Genomic DNA, 22289 nt, shown 5'->3' with positions numbered 1-22289 from the left:
TTGTGGCCGATCATTATAGAGTAGTGTATAAGATATGTCAAATATAAAAGCGATAACAACTCTGCAACTGCACAGTTTATTCCATCATCTACCATTCTCCCCCAATCTTGTAGCGGGTCAGTTGCGGATACCAATGACCACCAGTGCACTCCCAAGCCCGGACCAAGCCCTGCAGTAACAGACGTGTTAGTCTTGCACCAAGAGCAAGGGACAGGTGTTCTGTTCTTACCGATTGTAGACGGACCCCATTCAGCATCACTGTCACGAATACTAATTCGGCGCGACTCGAGCCATTCGGGCGTTCGGTAAGGTCGAGGTTTCGGTTGATGGGTCTGTAGGGTGGAATCCGCCGGTACTGAGTCGGCCAATTGGCAGGAGAATCAATTGGCTGCGACACAGTTTCGTTCTCCTGTCTGGTTGACACGCATTCTTGTTCGTCTCGCCCTCCGGTCAAATGCATACGGTAATCGTGGAGGGTGGTTTCCAAAGATTCGGTCCCTTCTCCATTCCATTGAACCGTGGTTGTGATAGACATGATTTGCAAGTCTGTGTACGGATACGGGCTGGGTTCGGTGAAGGCCAAAAGAAATTCAAGCAACGGTAATGAGAGAGATAAGTCAAGTTGAAGGAACTAGATGAGGAGAAAAAGCATCAAGGAAAGAACGTGAATCGTGAATCCGGACTCGATTCGTTGCATGAGGTCTTAACTGGACGCTAGACCAACACTGGGCATCATACCGGTTTCCCCCCACCCCCACTTCTTCCGACCTCCGCAGTCCCGTGAAGTCACCGGAGGCAACGTCGGGGGATCTCCGAACTCCGAGCCCTTTGTGCGGAACCGGGTTTATTAAAGCATGGAAAGATGAGATCAAAGTATGAGTGTCTTCAATGAACAACGGCCAAGTCTAATTCATAATTCGGATTTACTCTTTGTTGCCGATAACGTTATTCGAGCCCCAAAAGATGGTAGCTCCAGCCCAAGACTCCATCGGTGAAGCCGTACTAGAGAGATTGGTCGCTTGTTCAGTTGATCAAAGGCTTCACAATGTACGTTATCGCCAAAGGCAGTTACATCTCCTCCACCAATTTCTGCGTCAACATTCGACCGAGATCTGCGATTTGATCATCCAAGAGTCGGGCCATACACATGAAGAAAGCTGGCTTGAGTTGTCATTGACGCTCATCACGATCAACGAATTGTATGAGCAGCTCGATTTCGATGATGCTCTGAGGCGCGAATACACAGTTAGCCGTAATGAGAGCTATATCAACTGCCGAGCCCCCCATGGCATTGTTCTTATTCGCCCAGGATCATATACCATATTCTACTCAATCCTTTCTGCTACTGCTGCTGCATTGGCCGCGGGGAATTGCGTCGCTGTTCAGGTAAGATATTGCCACCATTCTAAGTAAAATACTAATTCCTAAGCTCTTGAAGACAGCGAATAAGCCAAATGCTCTAATATCATTTTTGACGGAGCATTTCAAGGTTCTAGACCCCGACGTGTTTGCCATTCTGACAGCTGCACCCGAACCAGCCCTGCTCTCGCAATGCTTCATCGTTGACCAAGCCGACCTAGATGGTCATAAAAGTGGGGTTCTGCACCCTGAGCCGCTGCCGTACATAATTGCCGTGGTAGACAGAACTGCTGATGTTACCAAAGCAGCCCAAGCACTATGTACGGCAAGCTTCTCATTCAAGGGCAAATCACCATATTCTCCGGACTTGGTTATTGTCAATGAATGGATCATGGAGGCTTTTCTACAAGCTTGCATACGAGAACTAGGTGACGATCCAGGCAACCTGGAGAAAGTAGAATCGCTATTAAAAGCTGGAAGCCAATCTTCCGCAAATGGAGACATAATTATCCTCAGGAACAGCGACTCAAAATTTGTCTACGATACATCAGGGTTAGAATGCCCCGAGACTTCCTTATTGCTCTTGTCAATTGTACTGATTCTTTGGCAGAAACAAGGTCGCAAAATCACCCGGAGGCTCGCTTCATGTCTTCGCAAGCACGGGTCTAATCGCAAGTGCCACAACAGCTTCACAGTAGTCAGTTTTCCCAGACCCGAAATACCCCCTGCCATATCTCACATCGTCGTCAGTGGTACACTCCTTGCCGGTTATTATTTCGGTGATACCAAGACATGCAAGTTTTTGCATCAATCACTTAACGCCAAGATGGCATGCGTCAACAACATACCTCTAAGCGTTCTTGGTAAGATGGAATCTTCACCACCCCATTCATTGTCTCACTAGCCTGCTAACACAGAGATTTTAGTCGGACCAGTTAGGCCAGAGACAGCATCAAGTCCCACCCATATTGATCTCTGCTATAACCTTGACTTCATGTCAAAGCCAATCCCAGTCTCTGTTTCAACGTCCAAGGATGCGAATCTTCTTCCAATAAAGGCTAGTGACTTTGGTCCCAAAGGATTGAAGTTGGGCCAGCAACGAGAATCACTTCGGCAGCTTAGTATGCAACCCTTGCGCGCCATCCAACAACATTCCGGCAGTGGGTCAGGATTTTTTGATCAGGGTATTTTGACTGGACTCGTCGCATTTGTGTTGCCGTCTGTTGTTGCATTGGGCTGGATTGTATCTCAAGGAGTCAAATATCTTTGGGCATTGTATTAAATCTTTTCATAGTCTTGTTTCTCAACACCATTGCGAGAATACTAGTATCGCTACTAATCCCTTCTTGTGCCTAAGTGATATTGTCTATTACAAATCCCATCATCATATGATGTTTCAAATACCCGCTAATTAGCCACTCATAGACATTCATGTCGTCGAACCAAAGCCAAGAAGATGTACGATCCACCACAGACCAAGTGATCCGAAGTCCAGGTTCCTCCAAGCCTACCTTGGCGCGCCATGGCAGAGCCCACTCCGCTGATACCGGCCAGATCGGACAGCAATAGTGAAAACTGTAGAATCCCCCATACTGTGATATCTTTGAAATATCGTGTAATAGTGGCGGAAAGGAAAGCAACTACTGAAGCAAGGCCGCCGCTACGGTGGAAGAGAAAGTGTCGCACTGAGCGTGCTAAAAAGATCAAAGGGTAAGGTAAACGATAATGAGCAGCAGCAGTGTGTTGATTGATTGTTGTCTCTTGTGCGGGGTATTCCATCCCGCAGAGTTACTTAAAGCATACGGCTAGATTACTAACGCAGTTGTTTCATGAGGCCGCGAAGATCATGCCTACCCTGCGACAGAAAGGCTTGATATGGATCGTACTTTGAGTTAGGGGCCATTGAGGGCGCCAGTTGGATCAGTGAAGTTGTTACGGTTGTGATCTCTTAGGTCACGGAAAGCTAGGTAGGCAAAATGGTTGTATTGTACTGAAGCTTGCTAGAATCAGAATGATGGCAGCCGTGGCGAAAGACAAAGGATTCCTTTATGATACCCCGCCGAAAGGCCTGGGGCACGTGAGTCCGTTGATACGCGGGTCCGAACAAAGTTGCGTAACAGAAGTTGAGATATGCTCCTCCAACGGCAGTGACTAGATCGATCCATTTGAGAAAGAAGGTGTGGAATTTGAAGGTTTTGCTGTCCATAGCTGACATAATTCTTGTGAGAATATGGGGGAGGTCGTTTAGTTGTTGTTCTTAACGCGTAGATGAAATGCTTAATTGAATAGTTCTCTCATCATCGTTTCTGGACACTTGGATACCTTATATAAAGAGAGCACAGTCAGTAGTTCATTCATTGGGCTGTAAGCGCTAGGATATTGGTAAATAGTTCGTCTGATCAATTTTGGTTGTTTGGACTTCGGTAATCTCCAAAAGTCCGTCAGTCGTCGCAAGGTTCAAATATGTCCAACGCAATTGTAAACCGACTCTATTTATGAGTAGCTCAGTGAAAGCTGTCTTCTATAGGAAATATTCTTCGGGGTCTTTGACCTCAATTCCTCGCCTGATCCAGACTCTATCAATACCCATATCATCAAGGCCACTATCCAATATTAGCTGGATATATCATTGAACTGTATCTGGAGAAGCCACATACTCATCTTTCATGGTGATAATCGGTTCCAGGCGACCCTCTGAAGGGTTTGGGTTACGAAAGATGACACTTTGTTTCTAAAAGGGACGTCAGGACTTTCCGTGTTGTGTAACACTTGGCAACATACCAAACCCAATGTCAGATGAATACCAGGAGGTGTGACCGTTATCTTGTCATTAGGCTCGTTACCATCGATGGCTGAAACAATGTTTTTGGCGACACATTCGGCTTGAGCCACGCCTGGTCGGGCTGCCTTTCGAGCACCAGTGTCTGCTACGTCTCCCACAGCGTAGATATTCGCATATTGAGCAGCGTCAAGTTGAAGCGTGGGCTTTACTCGGAGGAAACCGTTGGCGGGATTAATAAGAGTCCCAGGTTCCACGGTCAGTCCGTCGAGAAATTCTGTATTCGGCACTTGCCCAACGGCGGGGATTACAAGGTCTGGAACCAAGGTTTTGCCGTGCTCAGTCCTTAACATAGGGGAATTTCCGCTAGTTCCTGTGTTAGTCGAAGTTGTGACAACCCGACAGCCGAGTATGAGGCTGTCCATATGTCAATACCTTAGCTTATAGTAGAAAGATGCTCTCTCACCTGACTCCGAGCTCCTTGAATCTTTTTTTAATAAGTGCGTCTAAATCTTGGTGGAAATCTGGCATCAGTTGTTGTCGAGAATGCGCCAAGATAACATCCTTTTCCGGATATAATTCCTTGATATCTGCGGCTATTTGCACGCCATTAGCGCCTCCTCCCACAATGAGGATTGATTGAGCTTCTGCAACACGCTTCTGATAGGCCTGCAGGTAGTTAATTGCATTTGACTTGTCGTCGCTCGGCATATCGAAAGGAGCTGGTCGTTTGGTTCCAGTAGCAATCACTAGGTAGTCGAATGGGATCTCTCTGGAATTCTGCCACTCCCGATCAAGAAACAATTGATTTGCCAAGACGGCTGTAGCTCGTGCCTTGACAACAGCATGGGATTCGGGGTTTTTGGAGCCTGCAAAGATGTTGGAATAAGGAATGAAAGCCTTATGCTCATGTGATGGTAAAACAGCAAAACGTGGCTATTAATTTATGAGAATCAGTGACAATCGTCTGACAATGATAACAGCGCCACACACAAATGCAAATAAATGATGGAAATGGCTATGTGGCTCCACGAGGAGGATCTAATACCACGAAGTCAATATGAAACAACGCTTCACAACATCTTATGGTTGCTTACCCGATGTGTAGCTGGCAAAACGCTAGCAAGAGCTTTCGTGGTAGCCTGTCGTAGTAAGCCCACCTGTGAGTGCAAAACAACAAAGCACAAGGATGACCTACTAATCCTACGTAAGAGCCACCTAGGACAACAACTGTTTTCAAATTGGTAGACATGATGGATTTGGATGTGCAAACGATATGGAATCAGGAAGTGAATGTCCCCAAGCCTTTCGAGTGCAGATGTAGGTTTTGACTTGATAACACGGCTTCTCCATGGCTTCAACTGACTAGACCGGACTTCCGAGTGGGGGACCCACTTCCGGAAACCCCCCGGGTCACCAGTTGTGAATAAAAACTTCTTATATCTGGGTAGATGGATAAGGTAGGAAGCAGATAATGCTTTTGGTATTACCAGGTCTTTTACTGCATTGCATTATTGCGTTTCAGACTCTTACTACTACATCAAACTAAATTCGTTGGTCTTTACCTTACAATCATCATGGTTGAACCGATCAAACACAACCCCCACCCGGATTTCCAACAAGTCGAGGCTTCTCGGCCGGATTGGGACCCATCTAAAAGTTTCCGATACACCAAGACGGCAGACCCGAACTGGAAAGCAGGAGACGGCTCTAACGGCTTGGACCCTAACATGAATATGGTGCCTCATGTGGCTATCGACCCTTACGAAGCTGACCGGCCAGCTGCTTTCAATTACAAGATACTCATCTCGTCTATAGTGCCTCGGCCTATCGCATTCATCAGCACATGCAGCGCCGATGGTACGTCGACTAATCTTGCACCGTTCAGCTATTTTAGCATGATCAACCACGATCCGCCGTTGTTCATCGTGGGATTCGTGGGCAGCATCGAGCATGCCAAAGACACACTACGAAACATTGTGGAGTCCGGTGAATGTGTCATCAATATTATTTCCGAGGGGTTTGCCGAAGCCGCCAATGCAACAAGTGCCAGTGCCCCATATGGCGTTTCGGAATGGGATCTGAGTGGGCTGACGCCGGTCCATGACTGTGAAACGGTCCGTCCAGCACGGGTCGGGGAAGCAGTCGTGAGCATTGAGGCCAAGTTGGATATGTTCAAGGAATACAGCAGCCGGAATACTTCAGGGAAAAAGACAGGGACAATGGTGGTGCTAGAGGGGACACGATTTTGGATACGACAGGACGCCCTAAATCCCGAAAAGAGTCTTGTTGACCCGGCGGTACGTATGCATAGTCATTTGTTGCTGTTCTCGTCGGAATGATTGCTAACACGGCAACTTATTCAGATTCTCCGACCGATCAGCCGGCTAGGCGGCATCACCTACGGACGTGTCGCAGAAGCTTTTGAGGCTTTGAGGCCGAAGATATAGCGGAGGTACTACCATTATCATCGTCTCCGAGATCTGTGGAATGCTCCCTGAGAGGAGGACCTTCATCGGACCGAATGGGGGCGGGGAACGGTCCGACCTGTCGCTACGCCGAACTAGCGGCGCAAGTTTAGAATACTCGACCACTGCTGGAAGGAAGACGGATCACTACCCATGAAGTTAAATTCGATTCTTATAACAATCAAGATCAGTATCAGTCATGGCTCAGCCCTAGTGTCATCTTCAATCACAATGCCTTCTTCAGAATCTCATGCGCATGACGTTTTGAATATGTCAGAGGAAAATATTACAGAAAATGCGATCTTAGCAAATGCCAAGACAACAAATCCACGTCTGAAGTTTCTATTGGAACGTATCGTCACCCATTTGCACGACTTTGCTAAGGAAACAAGTAAGTGGAGCCGTCTTCTTCAGCTCATAATATTCTTGCATTACTTTCCATTATCACCCATACATGAACAGACTATGAGAACAATATATTTAATGGCTAATAAGAACCGCTAACTGATTAATTTTGCTTTTAGGGCTAAGCAGCGCAGAATGGGAAGAAGGAATAACATTTCTCACCGCTGTGGGACAAATCTGTAGCGATGTTAGACAGGTATAACTTGCTCAAAGTATCTCACTGACCACTGACGCGAGCCGACATACTTCATCATCAGGAGTTCATACTGCTTTCTGATGTCTTAGGGCTGTCTATTCTGGTAGATTGTATGGATCATCCGAAGCCTCCAAATGCAACTGAAGGGACCGTTCTCGGCCCTTTCCACACTCACGACGCACATCATGTTCGAAACGGGGAACAGATTTCAACCGATATCAACGGAGACAACTTGTTGGTTCTTTGTACCGTCAAGGATACCAAGGGAAACCCCATTCCTGATGTTCTTGTTGATATCTGGGAAACTGATTCCTCTGGTAACTATGATGTTTAATACGCGAGTTACACGAAGCCGGACGGCAGAGGTGTTGTAAAAAGTGACGGAGAGGGCGTGTTTTGGCTCAAAGCAATAGTCCCAGTCAGCTACCCAAGTAAGTTGTAAACACTTCTATGAATGTCTGACGCATCTGCTGAGAACAATCCGGCCTAGTTCCGCATGACGGACCTGTGGGACAACTTCTTCAAAAGGTCAATCGACATCCCTATCGACCTGGGCACATGCATTTCATGCTCGAGAAACCAGGGTTTGATCGACTGATAACAGCTTTGTATCTTAAACGAGACCAGTACATCAACAGCGACGCCGTGTTTGGTGTCAAGTCCTCTTTAATCGTTGATCCTACACCAGTCGATGAAACAACAGCTACAAGGTACGGGAATGTGGGGAACGACTATCAGATGATCACATACGACTTTGTGCTCTTATCGGAGGATGAGGCTCGAGATCAGAAGGAGAGACAAAGCTTAGATGCAATGAAGAAGTTAGGGTTCAAAGCGGGGCTTGTAAATAGTTTACCGATCCCAGATCTCGACTAACTTAATAATTAAATGTTATTATTTCTTAGGCTAAGTTAATTATAGTAAAGTGAGTTATGTTTCGCTACGCTTAAAACTAGATAACAACTATCCTCATGCGGCCAATGTTCTGGACCTGGGCATAGGGAGTCTTTGCATCTCCCTTGCGGTTAGAAGCAACCCGGGCCGCAGCATAATAAGTGCCCTGCTTCTGGTACTTGCGAAAAACAGTCACATCCATATTACCCTTGGCCTTTCTAAAGCCCTTCTTGACAAAGTCGCCAGTTCCTTCGAAATCCCACTGAACCGAGGTGACGGATCCAGTGCTGGCAGAAACCTCAATGTGCGCCTTGAAAACCACTGATTGTCCGACTCTGACCCTAATTGGAGTCTTGCCGTTGGAAGTCAAGCCCACAACTGGCTGGATGCCCTTGCGCTGTGCTGCAATGGTGGAAATCTTGACTTGCCTGTGTGTGATAGTATATGATGTTCCGATAGGCGGCGTTGTTTCTTTCTCAACCCAAGCACTTAGGTCCCTACTATATATTATAATCAGGGGTTAGCTAACCTAAGGATTTTTTTCTATAGGGATTTAGCGCGGCACTAGTAGCTTACCTATGAAGCCTAGGTTTTATATTTTATTAACCCTACTGTACGCAGTCGTGCTGGTAATTCGTTCAATTACATAGAAACTGGTCTATGTACGTTGCTGGGTCGTCTGTGCATGCGTCGCGTCTTATTATATTTCATTAAATTACCTTAAATATGGCCCGTGCACGTATTACGTCTAGAGATATCCCTCTACTACTCCTCTCCTTCCTCTCTCGTCTTACCTCTTTTATATATAGTATTATGCCTATGCTTACTATAAGTAGAAATAGAAATAGCCGCTATTAGTAGAATGGCTACCTAGGAGCTACTTAGTAACCTTAACCTCTTCCATGATGCTAGAGCGCGTGTCTTGAACTGCACCTAAGATGATTGCAAATTCGCACTATCTAATGGGCCGTCACGTGTCATGATATATCTTCGCGATAAGCATAATATTCCCACCGAGGTAAGGAAAGGGCTAAGCTGACTTCTTAAGTCTTTATCTCCGCCTGGCCTTCTAGACCCCGATGAGGCGCCACTTTAAGCCAATAGATCTCCCGAGCATAACGAGTTGCGAGTCTATGAAGGCTTTGCATATATCTACTGCCTATTCCGCACTATTAGTCGCTAGCTAATACGGCGCCATCTATCTAGCCCGCTGGATAACTGCTATTTCAGAGCCGATTATGCTTGACCCCGTCCCCGCCGCGATCTTGACTAGTAGTTTGAATATATCTATCTATAGATATAGATGACTAAGTCAACGCGAAAATACTGGATTATTAAGCGAGGTGGAAATATCGTCCGGCCGGTAGATAGCCCGGCAGTTCAGGCCCACTTGCGAGCCATGCTGACGCGGGAACTCAATAGATGATAGCGTCCCGCTGCGGCGGAGCCGGCGGGGGAGATAACGGCGTTCGCACTATAGCGGCCCTAGATAGAAAGAACTGGCTGGGACTAGACATACAGAGGCAGGGGCCGCCGTTAAGTGCTCGCGGCTATGATATAGACGTTTACCTCCCCTGGCGGATAGGAATACCTCCTTAGACGACGTGGAGTATATGGGCTTAATAAAGATCTTATAAGTCTAGGTGGGGATAAGGATAGGATTGCCTCCCTTGTCTGTCTCGCCGACGTGATGATAAACCGATGCGAGGAGATAGTAAGAAAGACGAGCCAGTATGTGCTCTACTGGCTCTGAAGCACGTAAACTTCGTCTATCTACAGTGAGTTGGGGGAAAAAGGTGCTAAGCCATTTTGGGCCATTGAGCAATTTCCTGTACGTAGAAAAAGGTCAGAGACCAGTTGCCTTCGGCCATCAGCATCATCATCACTGTCATCATGGTCAATGAGAAAGGAGCAGCTTTTGGGCTCTTTCTCTGACCAAATCTCCGTTGCTATCAATTGATTAATTGCCCTTACTATTTTATATTGTGTTTGCCTCACCGAGAAGTGTGTGGGATCCTTCTTCAGAAGTCTTTGAGAAAAGTTACACGACCATACAAACTGGCTGTGGTTGGTGTGTTCTGTTCCTCCAACAAAACAGTAAGCCCTTTACGCTCGTGTAGCAGGCATTATTATCAGGCAAGTATTAACTTCTGCTTAAAAGATGCCTAGTGATGGTCTTTCGGCTCTATCAAATGCCACCTGATACGCGCATATAGGCTGCGGGCCTGGCGCTAAATAAGAAGTAGCTCTAGTTCTTAGATGCTATCTGGGCCCATGAGGCAGTTGGGGACTCAGCCGCCCTAGAGAAGCTCGCCGGCAAGTATAAGGGTTCGGCTCGACGTGGCTAAACGGCTGTAGGGCATGGGGAGTATAGATAGGATTAAGACGAGGATAATGAGGGCAATCTTAAGGAGGACGAGGAGGACGATGAGGAAGAGAAGAAAGAGAAGGATAATAACGACGACGATAAAAATAATAATAATAAGGAGGACGAAGATAGAGAGTTTACTATGTGGATGAATAACCTAGGTGAAATAAGTAATAACGAAATAATCGATGAAGAGGCTAGTACTAGTGCCGCTAGAGGATCCCCTGAAGAACTAGTTGAGTTACTTTTTGGCCTGACTCTAGTACTTGCCACCTAGCCGGTAATCGACGGCTAACCATAAACGACGGTGCTGATCTATTTTAGTGGTATCCTAGGCTTCTTATTATCACCGGATAGTGCCTTCCTACCGGCTAGGTCCTATACATCAATACTCTCCGGGTTGATCTATATACTCTGCCTCCTCTTCCTTGAATATGCCTTCCCTCTACGGGCATATTATACCCTCGCCCTTTAGCGACGACCGCGTATAGGCCAGCTTAATAGACTATAGCCGATTCGGAGGCAGTATATAGTGATGGAGTCATAGTCCCCATTGGAAGAATTGCTAAGCCTATGCAATTTCGGCTATGTCATGTCCCGGACGGATACGCCGCCTTGCCTCCTCCGCTGGAGCGATAATAGGCAGGTTGTTTCCCTGGGAGATGAGATCTTAATCTCTATGGGCCAGTTCCGATGGCTGCTAGAGCACTTCATCAAGGAGGCAGCTAGGTTATGTACCGAAATGATGTTCTCCTGGGACCCAGCTATCGATCTATCGAGCATCAGGGACGAAATGACCAACAACGAAGAGGGTTTCTAGCCCCTATGGCTCTCAGCTTTTTCGGCGAAAGAGGAAACCCCTGTCGGATTAGGGAAGTACCCCGCATAGCTAAATTGGCGGGGGAGGATACTTAGGGTTAGGCCTTGGCAAAGTGGAGAACTCTTTCGGTGAAAGAGGAAGAATTCTGACTAATGGAATTATTAGATTTTAGTAGGGCTAGTTCCTAAAGGAAAAGATAATTTAATAGATAAGAGATAAGAGAGAGAAGGAGAGAGATAAATTATAAAGAGGAGGGGGGGGCAAAGAGAGAAAAGAAAAGAGAAAAGAGAGTAAAAAAAGATTAATAAAAGCAATTAAAAGCAGCTATTATAATAATAATAAGGTAAGCTTAGCTAGAATAGCTAAATAGAGCAATAAGGAGGAGAATATATAAGGTAGGAGGCGTGCTTTAGTAAGAGGGGTTTTCCCCGGTAATATATATATAATAATAGCAAGGAGGTAAGTAAAATAAATAATAAAAAGAAAAAAAAAAAAAAAAAAAAAAAGTAAAAGAGAGGGGAGAGAGAATAAAAAGATAACTTAAAATTATAAATAATAAATTAATTCTCTCTCTCTTTCTCTCTCTTTTTTTCTTCTTTTTATTTCCTTATATTAAAATTATAATTAATTAAGATATTTAATTAGTTTTTTATCCTATCTTATCTCTATTATTACCTAAGAGAGCTTTAACTAAGTAGAGTAACCTTAAATATATAATAACTAAGATAGGGATTAATATATTATTCCACTATGACCTAGACTACCGAGTTATTATCTGCCTACTATATAAGACCTACCTAATCCCATAGGGAAAGAGCTAGAAGAGGTATCTATGGTCTAAGCTGCATTGGTTAGTTAGAGATATATTAAAGTCGACTATGTAGCTTCTTGCGATATATGATCCGCAGCCGGTCGATGAACTAAAGAAGCAAAGTGCTAGAAACCGGGCCGCTAATCCCCCGTATAAGCTAATCAACGGTCTGGCCCTCTTAGAAGGCTAACCACTATTGCAGGCTCATCTTTCGGCGAAAGGGTTATGGTTGGGGTTAGTATTGACTACCTAAGCTATTTTGCCCGGAGGGTTTCTTCTAGCTAAAGATATAGCTTATAGACTAAAGAGAGGAGATTTTTCTGAGATATAAAGAGATAAGAAAAAGGAGAAATAAGAGTATAAAAGAGATATAAGAGATATAGCTAAGAAAGAGGGGGATAGCTAAGAAAGAGAGAGGTAGCTAAGAAAGAGAAATGTAGCTAATAAGAAAAGGCGAAGAGATAAAATATAAGAAATAAGAGATAAAAAATAAGAGGTAAGAGATAAGAAATAAGAGATAAAGAATAAGAGATAAGAGGTAGAGAGTAAAGAAGAGCTTTAAGAAGCCCTAGAAGTATTCCAGATTGACCTAGCTAAGTTGCTAGAGGGATCTCGGGCTATGGAAGCCGCTGAGGTTGCCCTAGTCCTCGTCAAAGCAAGGCTAATAGAGGAGTCTAGCTGGTTAGCTGCGAAGGGGCCGATAAGGTCCTGGAGCTTCTGATAGGCTTTAGCTGTCTCTAGGTCCATAAGGCCACCTGCGGAAAAGATAAGAGGCTGAAAGAAAGCCCCGAGGGACTTGTATTTTCTGCGTTTTTCATCGGCAGCCTCTTTTAAGGTGCTATAAGGGTCATCTTTGGCTGAATCCTTTGAGATAGCAACGATTTGGATGTCATAGAAATAGCGGCTATTTCCAAGGGTAATAGCAAAGTCGGCTCTTAGGCTAGTTTCTGGGTGGGCCAGGGGTTCTTTCTCGACCTCTAGGATAGGCTGGCTGCTCAGAGCTCTGACAAAGGCCCTAGTTATAGCATCATGCCTTGCAATCCACCTTCTATTCGCACCCTTGCAGGTATCTTGGTGGCCCAAAGCAGCTATAGCTCCGCAAGAGCTACAAGGTAAGTTGATGGGCTTGATTGGATAGAAGAGCCGGCTTCGGAGGGCCTCAGTGATCTCAGAGTCTGTAAAGGATAGGGCTTTTTAGGTGGGCAAGACTCCAAGCCACTTGCGGCCGAGATAGCTAGCGTTTTCTAACCTGGCATGCTTGTAGCTAGAGGGGAGGTTCTCCAGAAAACCTGCCAGCCTGGTCTTGTTTGCTTCCTTTAGCACCTGCTGTGCTGTTCTTCCTAGCCTAGGGCCTGGGCTACCGCTAGGGCTAGAAGGGGCTGGGAGTTTCCGGATGAGGTCTATGGTGGGCTGCGAGGCCTCCTTGGCTGCCAGGAAGAGGTCATGGGCTAGGTCTTTGTGTAAGGGTATTCCTAGGCCTCCCTCTCTGACTGGGAGGGCTATCAGACTCGGATTGGGCTCCTTGGGGCACTCACTCGGGGTTCTTGCCACTAGGGCTAGAATGGCTTCTCTTATCAGAGTATCGGCTTCTTCCCAGAGGTCTTCTAGCCCAGTCGGGTCTAGCTGCCTCTGAAGGTGCCTAAGAAGGAGCTGAATACTACTTCTAAGAAGAAGTAAAGAGTGCTGCTTGGGGAGATCCTGCAGAGCCTCTAGGGCTTCCTGCAGGGAAGCTAGTTTATCTTGTAAGAAGGCTCTTCTAGGCCGGATAGGGCCTATGTGCGTGCCCAAGGCTTTTAAACCTTCTAGCTTAAGGTCCTCTATAGCCTTTTCCTTACTTTTCGTCAGGTTAAGGCTAAAGGGGGAGCCCTTTATGATCTCCTTAGCTGCCTCCAGGGTGCCGTGCGGAGCCTTATTGAGAATATAGAGGTCATCTAGGTAGGCCACCAAGGTTGCCCCAGGTAGCTTCTCAGCTAAGGCCTCCAGAGTAGGCCGAAAGGCGAGGGAAAAAAGAAGAGGTCCGAGAGGGTCGCCTTGCCTAACGCCCTTTGCCGAGGCTATGGCTGACCCGTCTTCTGTGACCAAGACAGAAGGGTCATTATAGGCCCAGGCCGCTGCCTTGTAGAAGGTGGGGGCGTATGTAGCTACTGAGGCAGCTATAGAAGCCCTATCTACTGAGTTGAAGGCATTGGCAAGGTCGATGGAGGCTAGCTGCTGGAAATTAGCCTCATTTGGGCCTGCAATAGCCTCATAAAGAAGGAAAATAGCGGGTTCAACTCCGCCTGGGCTATTTACGCCTAGCTGGAGGGGCAAGAGCATATTTGGCCGATAGGAGGTCATTAGGATCGCCTTCATGGCCACCCTATCATCTATTAAAAACGTCGGCTGAGCTACCGACGTTTTTTTTGTATGGGGGAAATTTTTTACGCTAGCAGACCATGGGGCAGCCGACGTTTTTTTTCTCGACCAGCCGACGTTTTCTAAAAAAGAGGGTTCCTATAGGGTTAAGGCTCTATAAAAGAGATATATATAACTTTAAGCTATAAGGATTTTAGAAATAAAGTCCTTTTTCTTATATCTTATTTCTTAATTTTTTTAGAATTATTTAAAGATAAAAAAGAGGAATTTTGATGGGGTAGTCAGTGCAATTAGCGCTACGCTAAAAATCACCAACCACCGCCACAACTTAGCTATCTAGCCACACTAACCACCTCGCCAGCCACAATTAAGGCAATTCCTTAGCCAATAAGCTTTAACCTCTATATTTTTTCTTTTTTTTACTCTTTTATATAGACTTAAATTCTTCTTAATTATTTACTTTTAATTTCTATCTTTATTTCTATCTTTATTATCTAAAAGCCTTATCTATCTATATCTTAATTATCTATAAGTCTTATAATTATGGATTATTTTAGTTATATCCCTGCTTTTTCCCTTCTAATTTGCAAGACTTGCAAAACCGCAGTTCTTTTCAACCAAATTCAACAACACCTCCGCCAACAGCCTCATCAGCTTTCCCTCCAAGAGATCAAGCCTACCCTAGAGCAAGCTACTAAGCTTGATCTTCTTCAGGGCCAGAAGGACCTTATAAGGCTACCTAAGCCTATTCCTCCAGGCCCTCCTATCTCACAACTTGGAGAGCCTATGCAACAGGGCTTCCGCTGTACCTTTGAGCCTAGCTGCTTCTATATTGGCTCCCAGCTACGCCGAATTAGAGAGCACTTACGGGCCTTTCACAAGGTCAAACAGAAGGGTCAAAAGGGCCGGCCTTCTAAGGCAGCAGCCTCGCAGCCTTCTATAGCTACTGAAAGCTATTGGCGAGCCGGCATAGCCTATCAGCAACTCTTCAAGCAAGGGCCTCGCAGTGAATACTTTGAGGTCTTGCTAGAAAGTGACAGCTCTAAAGCTCTCTCTCTTCTAGAAGCCAAGGCTGCCTTTGAGGCCCAAGCCCTAGCTATCAGAAGCAAGGAGGCCGAGGCTATAGAGCAGCTAAATGACTTTACTGCTCCTAACCCTTGGCTTCGAAGGCTAGGATCAGCAAGGCACTTAGCTGACTTTAGTGGGGAAAAGGATTTCCTAAGAGAGCTGCTTTCTCTTGACCTTACCCTAACTAAAGAATCTCTAAAAGAGACCTCTGAGCTAGATTGCTTTTTTTCTCTTGCAGGCTTTTGAGGAGCTTATTCAAGAAGCTATAGGCCTTATAGCTTCTAATGAGATTCCTCTGAATGCTCTCTTTGAGGTTAACCGGCAAGATGCCTCGCAGCCAGCAAAGAAGCCCTTTAGCTATAGGTATAAGAAGGCTACGCAAGACCGCTATGCCATAGTAGCAAAGCAGCTTCTAGTCTATACCTTCCGCTGCCTTAACCTTGAGCCCGCAGAGAGGCCACCTTTCAAAGCAAGCCAGCAGCAGCTAGCTAGCTATAAGGCTCTATCTGATAACCTTGATGACCTAGAAGAGGCCTGGCTCTCAGCTAAAGGCAACTTCTCTAGCCATAAGGTTATAGGGCTTTATAAGGGGGTAAAAGAAAGGACCTTGGCGCTTTTCATCTCGATCCTAGATCATCAGACTAAGGATAGTGAATTTAATAGCGTCATGGTCTCCTTTCTTACTGTGCTTAGTATATCCCCTGATGGCTCTTGGCTAGGCTTTGAGACCTTTACCCTTTTCTCTCTGCCTTAGTATCTATTTCTAGGCTACTTATCCTGCGGGAAGTAGCTAGAAAAAGAGACAAGGCTATCCAGCAGCATGCCGAGCTTGGAAGCTCTCTTCTAGAAGCTCGAGAGGCGAGCCCTGGTTATTTTGAGCTGGTGCAACAGCTCGTAACTAGGTGCATGCTAAATAGCCCGGCTGGGGCTGATACGACCCCTATGCAGTTTATCCTTCGGCTGCGTAGCTATGGAATAGCTGCCAAGGCCAACACGGCCCAGCCCGGCTATATCAGCTGGGAAGGGGAGACTATCCTCTATAGAGGCAACCGGCTTAGCCTTCCTAGCCTGCAGCATATACTGCAAGCGGCCTTAGATGAAGCCCGGCTTCTTCTCTTCCAGGGGCTTCTTATGCAAGAGAGCTATACCTTGAGGATAGCCAGCCAGCCCTAGTGCCTTCTATCCCTTGGGATTCTATCCAGGATAACCCTACTGATAATTCAGTGGGTTATTCCTTTTAGATAGCCTCTATGAGGTAGCTAGGGAGGCACTAAGAGCTGGCTTTTTTCCTTTCTCTGGGAAGACCCTATTCTCAAGGCCCGCTGGTTTGGAAGCTCTAGTAGCTCTTCTATAACCCCAGAAGCTAGGGCTATGTCTTCTTATAGCCAAAGCATCGAGAAGCTGCTTGAGCTGCTAGCCTTCTTGATCCACTTGAGCAGCGGTCTTCCGGCTAGGTCAAATGAGCTCTTGACTCTTCGGCACCGCAATACCGCCGCAGGGGGCATCCGCAATATCTTCCTAGACCAAGGGCTAGTTATGCTAGTTACTGGTATTCACAAGGGCTTTTCTAGGTCAGAGAGACTCAAGGTTATTCACCGCTTTCTTCCTCAGGAGGTTAGCACCCTTTTAGTCTATTATCTCTGGCTTATCTTGCCCTTCTGGGAAGCTATGCAGGCCAACTTTGACCCCAGCTCTCAGGGCTCCTTTTCCCCCTTTCTCTGGAAGACCTCTGGCCTAGATGGCGATGAGGGTTCTAGCAAGAAGGTAGAGGCCCTAGGGATAACCCCCAGCTGCAGCAGCTGCAGGCCGAGCTAGGCTTCTATAGCCCCAGAGACTCTCCCTTTGGGGCCCTGAGAGGCAGCCAGGCTGATAACCCTAGGCTGCATATAGGGCTTGCAGCAGGCTCTTGGAATTCGGCTAGGCTTAGCCGGGTCCTTAAGCGCTGGGGCAAGCTAGCCGGCATTGAGTCTCTTACTATCAGTAGCTGGCGGCATATAGCTATCGCCCTAGGCCGCCGCTATATCCGCGATGCAGCTATTACTAGCCAGGGGCTATATAGCGAAGTCGACCACGGAGATAGCGAAAGCAGCTCTGATGAAGAGGGCCCTGGAGAAAGAGATACTATTCTCCATAGGCAGACCGGCCATGGCAGCATGACTTCCAACCTCGTCTACGGCCGGCAGCTTACAGAAGCCCACTTTGAGACCTATCAGCGCAGGCAAAGCTTCCGGCTTCTTAGTGAAGAGTGGCACTTCTTGCTTGGTTTCCCCTCTGCCCCTGGCTTCTCAAGGGCAACTATCCCCTCGGGCTCAAAGAGAGGCCTAGCTGCCGTTGACCTTGAGCATTTCCAGCAGCTTCAAGCAGCCCGCTGGAAGCAGCTGCGCAAGGTTGACCTTGACCTTGAGCTGCAGAGGCTACTCGGCTCCAACGCCACCTTCCGGCAGGGCCAGAAGCCGATTCTAGAGGCCATTATGGGTAATAGGAATCCAATCCTAGCCATCATGCCCACTAGCGGCGGCAAGAGCCTTCTATTGCAGTCAAAGATCACCCCGAACCGGTCCCGGTTAGGGTTAAAAGTTATGCGTCTTTGGGCTATCCATACCACGAGCCCCTAATATTTTAGAAGCCTACCAGTAAACTTGCCATTTTTGGACGCCCTCCCCACCTAAACCTGGGTTTAGGTGTCCGTGCGCACCCTCCCCTCCTCAAACCTCTAAGCCTCCATCTCTCCTCCACCTTTCTCATTCGTTCTCCCTGACTACCATCTATGCTCCTTTGGCCACTTCTTGACGACATCTAATTCTTGACTAGCAGCCCAGAAGTCTCCCGTCTCCCGTCTCCCGTCTCCCGTCTTCCTTTCTTTTAATTAGTCACCTTCCCCACCCCCTGTACCTTAACACTCCCATTCAATATAATAACCCGAACCCTCATCTCTTCCCACCTGTTGCTTCTTACCCTTTTACAATTCCACATCCCACATCAAATAAAATAAATCACAAACAATAAATCCCAATAATAATAATCATCAATCAATCATCACAAACAATGATCAAAATTGGTCGCCCTCTACCTCCCAAATCCAACCCCGATCCCCGGCCCTCCAAACGGCTGAAAACTACCCCTACCCACCCTTCCCGTGAACCCCGTCTATCCACCTCTCCTCCCTACTTCCCGTCCCCGACGATACCCCATCATCACCACCTAAGCCCGCCAAGTCACCAAAGCCTCCTCCACCTTCCTTCACCGAGGTCGATTCCCTGAGGAAACAGGCGGAGCCCTACCGCCTCGCCGTCGCTGAGCTGCCCATCCATCTCCTCCATTCCGCCTGGTCTCGTGGCAACAACAGGCCCCTCGACCGCAATCACGTCGCCCATCTTTGTCGCTCTTTCCAGAATGGCGGCCTCGCACGTCGAGCCGAGCAGCACTACGTCCAGGTCTCCTGCAGTGCTGCCGCCGTTCAAAAAATGATCGACGCCATCCCAGACGCTGATCAGAGCACTGCCCAAGACCGACGTCAGCATGTGCTATCCTTCAAAAACTGGGCCGACTTCAACGGCGACGAGAAACCTGAGCTCATGGCCGGCCAGCATCGCATCGAGGCTCTGAAAGACTACGTGAAACAGACGGATTCTGATTCGAGCGATTTGTGGTGGATTTGCGAATTTTACGACAAAGGTGTGACCCCTCTTCAATCACCCCCAATCCGCAGATCTTCTCTACCTGATATACTACTTATACATACATAACAAACAATACTCATCCTTATACACAGACACTCTACCAGTCGAACTTGACATCAAGCTTCGTGTCAACCGTCGCGATCTCACCCTGCCCGATACACATGGTCAGATCTGGTTACAGCTCGCCTCCGCCTTTGACCGGGACCCCACTCTATTTTCTGCCGAGAAAAATGTCAACAAGAAGGGTATCGAGAAAAGGATGTTGGATATCCTGTGCCTGACAAGTGAAGCTCGCTTTCCCATCAGCCGTCTCGTCACGCTGTGGAGAAGCGAGCGGTGGAGACCTCGCATTACCCGCTGGTGTCGAACCTCTCTGGGGAGAACCACATTCAACATTTCAAAATGGTATCAGATCGCAGGGTACAGATTGGACGATGTGAGTAACTCACCCTTGACATCCGTGATGGACCTACCATTTATTCATTCACCTCTCCCACCCCAGACAGTCTCGGATCAAGCCTTGCCTAGAATAATATGTGGCTAACTTGGGTGTACCATCGTCCTGCACGAGCAGTATTGGTTCGATACGTTCTATCAGATACTCGAAACTTTAAGGGCACTTCCTGCCTCCGCCTCTGAGTCCATTCAGATTTCAGACTGGACCATGCTCGCCTGCAGTCTCAAAAACGACACCTATGATGCTGCAGATGTATACCAAGTCTTTTATCCCAAGGAGGACAGTAGCAGCGGCGATAGCAACTCCACTCCATCGGTTCCTTCCACTGGCAAACCGAGCACAAAGGCAACACGGCGAACCGGATTTCTGACCTCGCTTGACAAGGAAGCCCCTTTGACGGTTTTTCCCCCCCCCCCCCACCAAAACCCCCCTTTTTTTTTTTTGGTTGGGCGGTTTTTTTTTTTCGAAAGGAGGAGGGGGGGGGGGGGGGCGCGGGGCGGGGGGCCCGTGTGGGGGGGTGGGTCAACACCCAACCCGCTGATATCATCGGTCTTCACGAGAACAACAAGCCTTTACGACGAGAAGACCTGGTGCCTGCGATCAAAAGTCTCAAGGCGACTGCTTATGGAGACGATTGGTGGACTCGGCTCAGAGAAGACGACGATGTCGATGGCGCCGACGATGTCGCGTCCTGGCTCGACCTGCGTTCACGGACCCTGGAAAGGCAGGTCCTCGACTACGTCCGCAGCCATATGACCGAGTTCAGGGATCCCTCGACGAAACACTATCTCGACTTGATGCCAGAAGAACATTATGAGCAATATGCAGAACGCTTCAGCACCGGCGATCTCTGGATGGGCTTATTTCACATCGTCCAACACGCTGTTGGTCCTGCATTTCGTCCGGTGTGGGAGGATTCGATCCCTGAACGCATCGGCGCGGATGACGCGATTCACCAGCCGCAGACTGAGATGCGCCACAGACCACCGGCTTCGGCCATCACACGAGCTATCTGTAGTCAGCTGGGAAATATTCCCGAGGTGAAGGAGAATCCTGCATTGAGAGGCGTGTACGCCTCGAGCGAACTTGGTGCCTATATCGATCATGCTGTCCTCGCATGGGCTTCCGATCGATGCCGCAAAGCAGTGGAAAGCAACGAGTCTGACGAAGGAAATCCTTGGTCAGGCGAAGCACTCCAAGCGATCCAGGCGGCATACCAGGGGTACGAGAGGATCCTGGCAGGAATGACGTCCGCCACTGCAATTTCCGAACACGATGATCAGCAGCAACAGCAGCGGCACTTGCCAGACGAGCGTATCAGCCACGTCCCGAATGAAGTGCTCCGTCAACAACAGGGTGCCGTATCATCGAGCCCCCATCTTCGCAAAGGTTTGTTCCGATCAACACGGCAGACAGGGCACAGCGTGACAGCGGGCGCACAATGGCCATGGAAGAAGACCTATTACTCCGAATGCAGCAGCGGCAGCAGCGGCGGCAACAGCGCCAGCCATCAAGACATCCTCAACAGCAGCCACCTTCGTTGCCGCCGTTCGCTGGATTGCCTCCAGCCCAGGAGACGGCACTGAGAAGCCCCCGCCACCAAGACGGAACACATGCAAGGAATGCCGCGGATCACGGTTATCAGCCACCTCCTCAGAAGTCTTACATTGCAGCTGAAGTCGGCCGTCCGTTGCAGAAACTACCAAAGGGAGATGTTGGGAACGGCTGGATCCACCAATCACCAGCAACCAGGACAACGTTACCGAACGGGCGGCCAAGCCCTAGCCAATCCCAGATGACTAGGGCGAGACGACAACGCCAGCGTCACCAGGAACAAGCCCTTAGCTCGCAGCCACAAAAGAGATCATCCTGGATGGATGGGCCTGTAGCGACGTCCGGAAGTAAGCGTTGATCCTTCCGCAGGGCAGGCGGGGCGGCAGCTGGGAACGACGAGCGAGCCATACCCTATACCAAAAGATATACGATTCAATCCGGCGAACCATCGGCAGTCGCACAGCAATAAATAAACAATAAGCAGCAGTAATTAAAATAATAGTAATGATAATAAAAGCCATAATTTTTGACCAAATGTATTGTTTTTAACCCGTGAGAAGTTATTGATACAGCTAGGCTAGGCCAAAATCGTTCCTATCGCGACCACTTGTACGCTCCTGCTGGAACTGATGGCTAGTCAGACACTGGTAAAGGTTGAAAACACAGGGAAAAAGATGCGGATAGGCCGGAAAGAACTGGACTGGGGGTAGAGTACCCTTGTTGTTTTAAACTGTGATAAGCTTGCAGAGTTTCATAGTGCCTGTGACGAGCAAGCCACCTCATTTCCCGCGGGTTTCGCCCTAACCCTTTGCATAAGGGCATCACGAGGGATTTGATGTCATTCCGTGTGATAATTCGAAGAAGATGCATGAGATAGCGCTGTATATTTCAGGTTTTGACATCAGCCACACGCGCGCTCGGACACCTAACCCTGGGTATGCCGGCCCGGGTTGTTTATGGATGTGTTCGGGGTAAAGCTGGCGGTAGGTACGGTAGCTGCTCTCCTTTCGAACCTTACTGAAGACGCGGTCCCTTTGGTAAAGAGCTTCAGTTGCGACCACGACAGCACGAGGCA

The 22289-nt window shown here is 47.8% G+C and overlaps 2 protein-coding genes across 2 annotated transcripts; one reads left to right on the top strand and one right to left on the bottom strand.

Annotated features, from left to right (window-relative positions):
• Positions 1-8159: 8159 nt before the first annotated feature.
• Positions 8160-9005, bottom strand: LRP88_10851 (uncharacterized protein; the record flags this gene model as incomplete). The annotated part of the gene is made up of 2 exons (XM_083247299.1): positions 8160-8529; positions 8983-9005. The coding sequence occupies 2 exons, from the start codon at positions 9003-9005 to the stop codon at positions 8160-8162; spliced, it is 393 nt and encodes a 130-aa protein (XP_083096447.1).
• Positions 9006-16894: 7889 nt separating this feature from the next.
• Positions 16895-21246, top strand: LRP88_10850 (uncharacterized protein; the record flags this gene model as incomplete). Its single annotated transcript, XM_083247298.1, has 6 exons — positions 16895-17287; positions 17464-17998; positions 18338-18372; positions 18730-19198; positions 19296-19639; positions 20221-21246. The coding sequence occupies 6 exons, from the start codon at positions 16895-16897 to the stop codon at positions 21244-21246; spliced, it is 2802 nt and encodes a 933-aa protein (XP_083096446.1).
• Positions 21247-22289: the final 1043 nt, after the last annotated feature.

This window comes from Fusarium phalaenopsidis, assembly GCF_050370095.1.
Source record: "Fusarium phalaenopsidis strain FUZ10S chromosome Unknown contig_32306, whole genome shotgun sequence".
Lineage (NCBI taxonomy): Eukaryota > Fungi > Ascomycota > Sordariomycetes > Hypocreales > Nectriaceae > Fusarium > Fusarium phalaenopsidis.
This window is presented reverse-complemented; position numbering and strand designations above follow the sequence as displayed.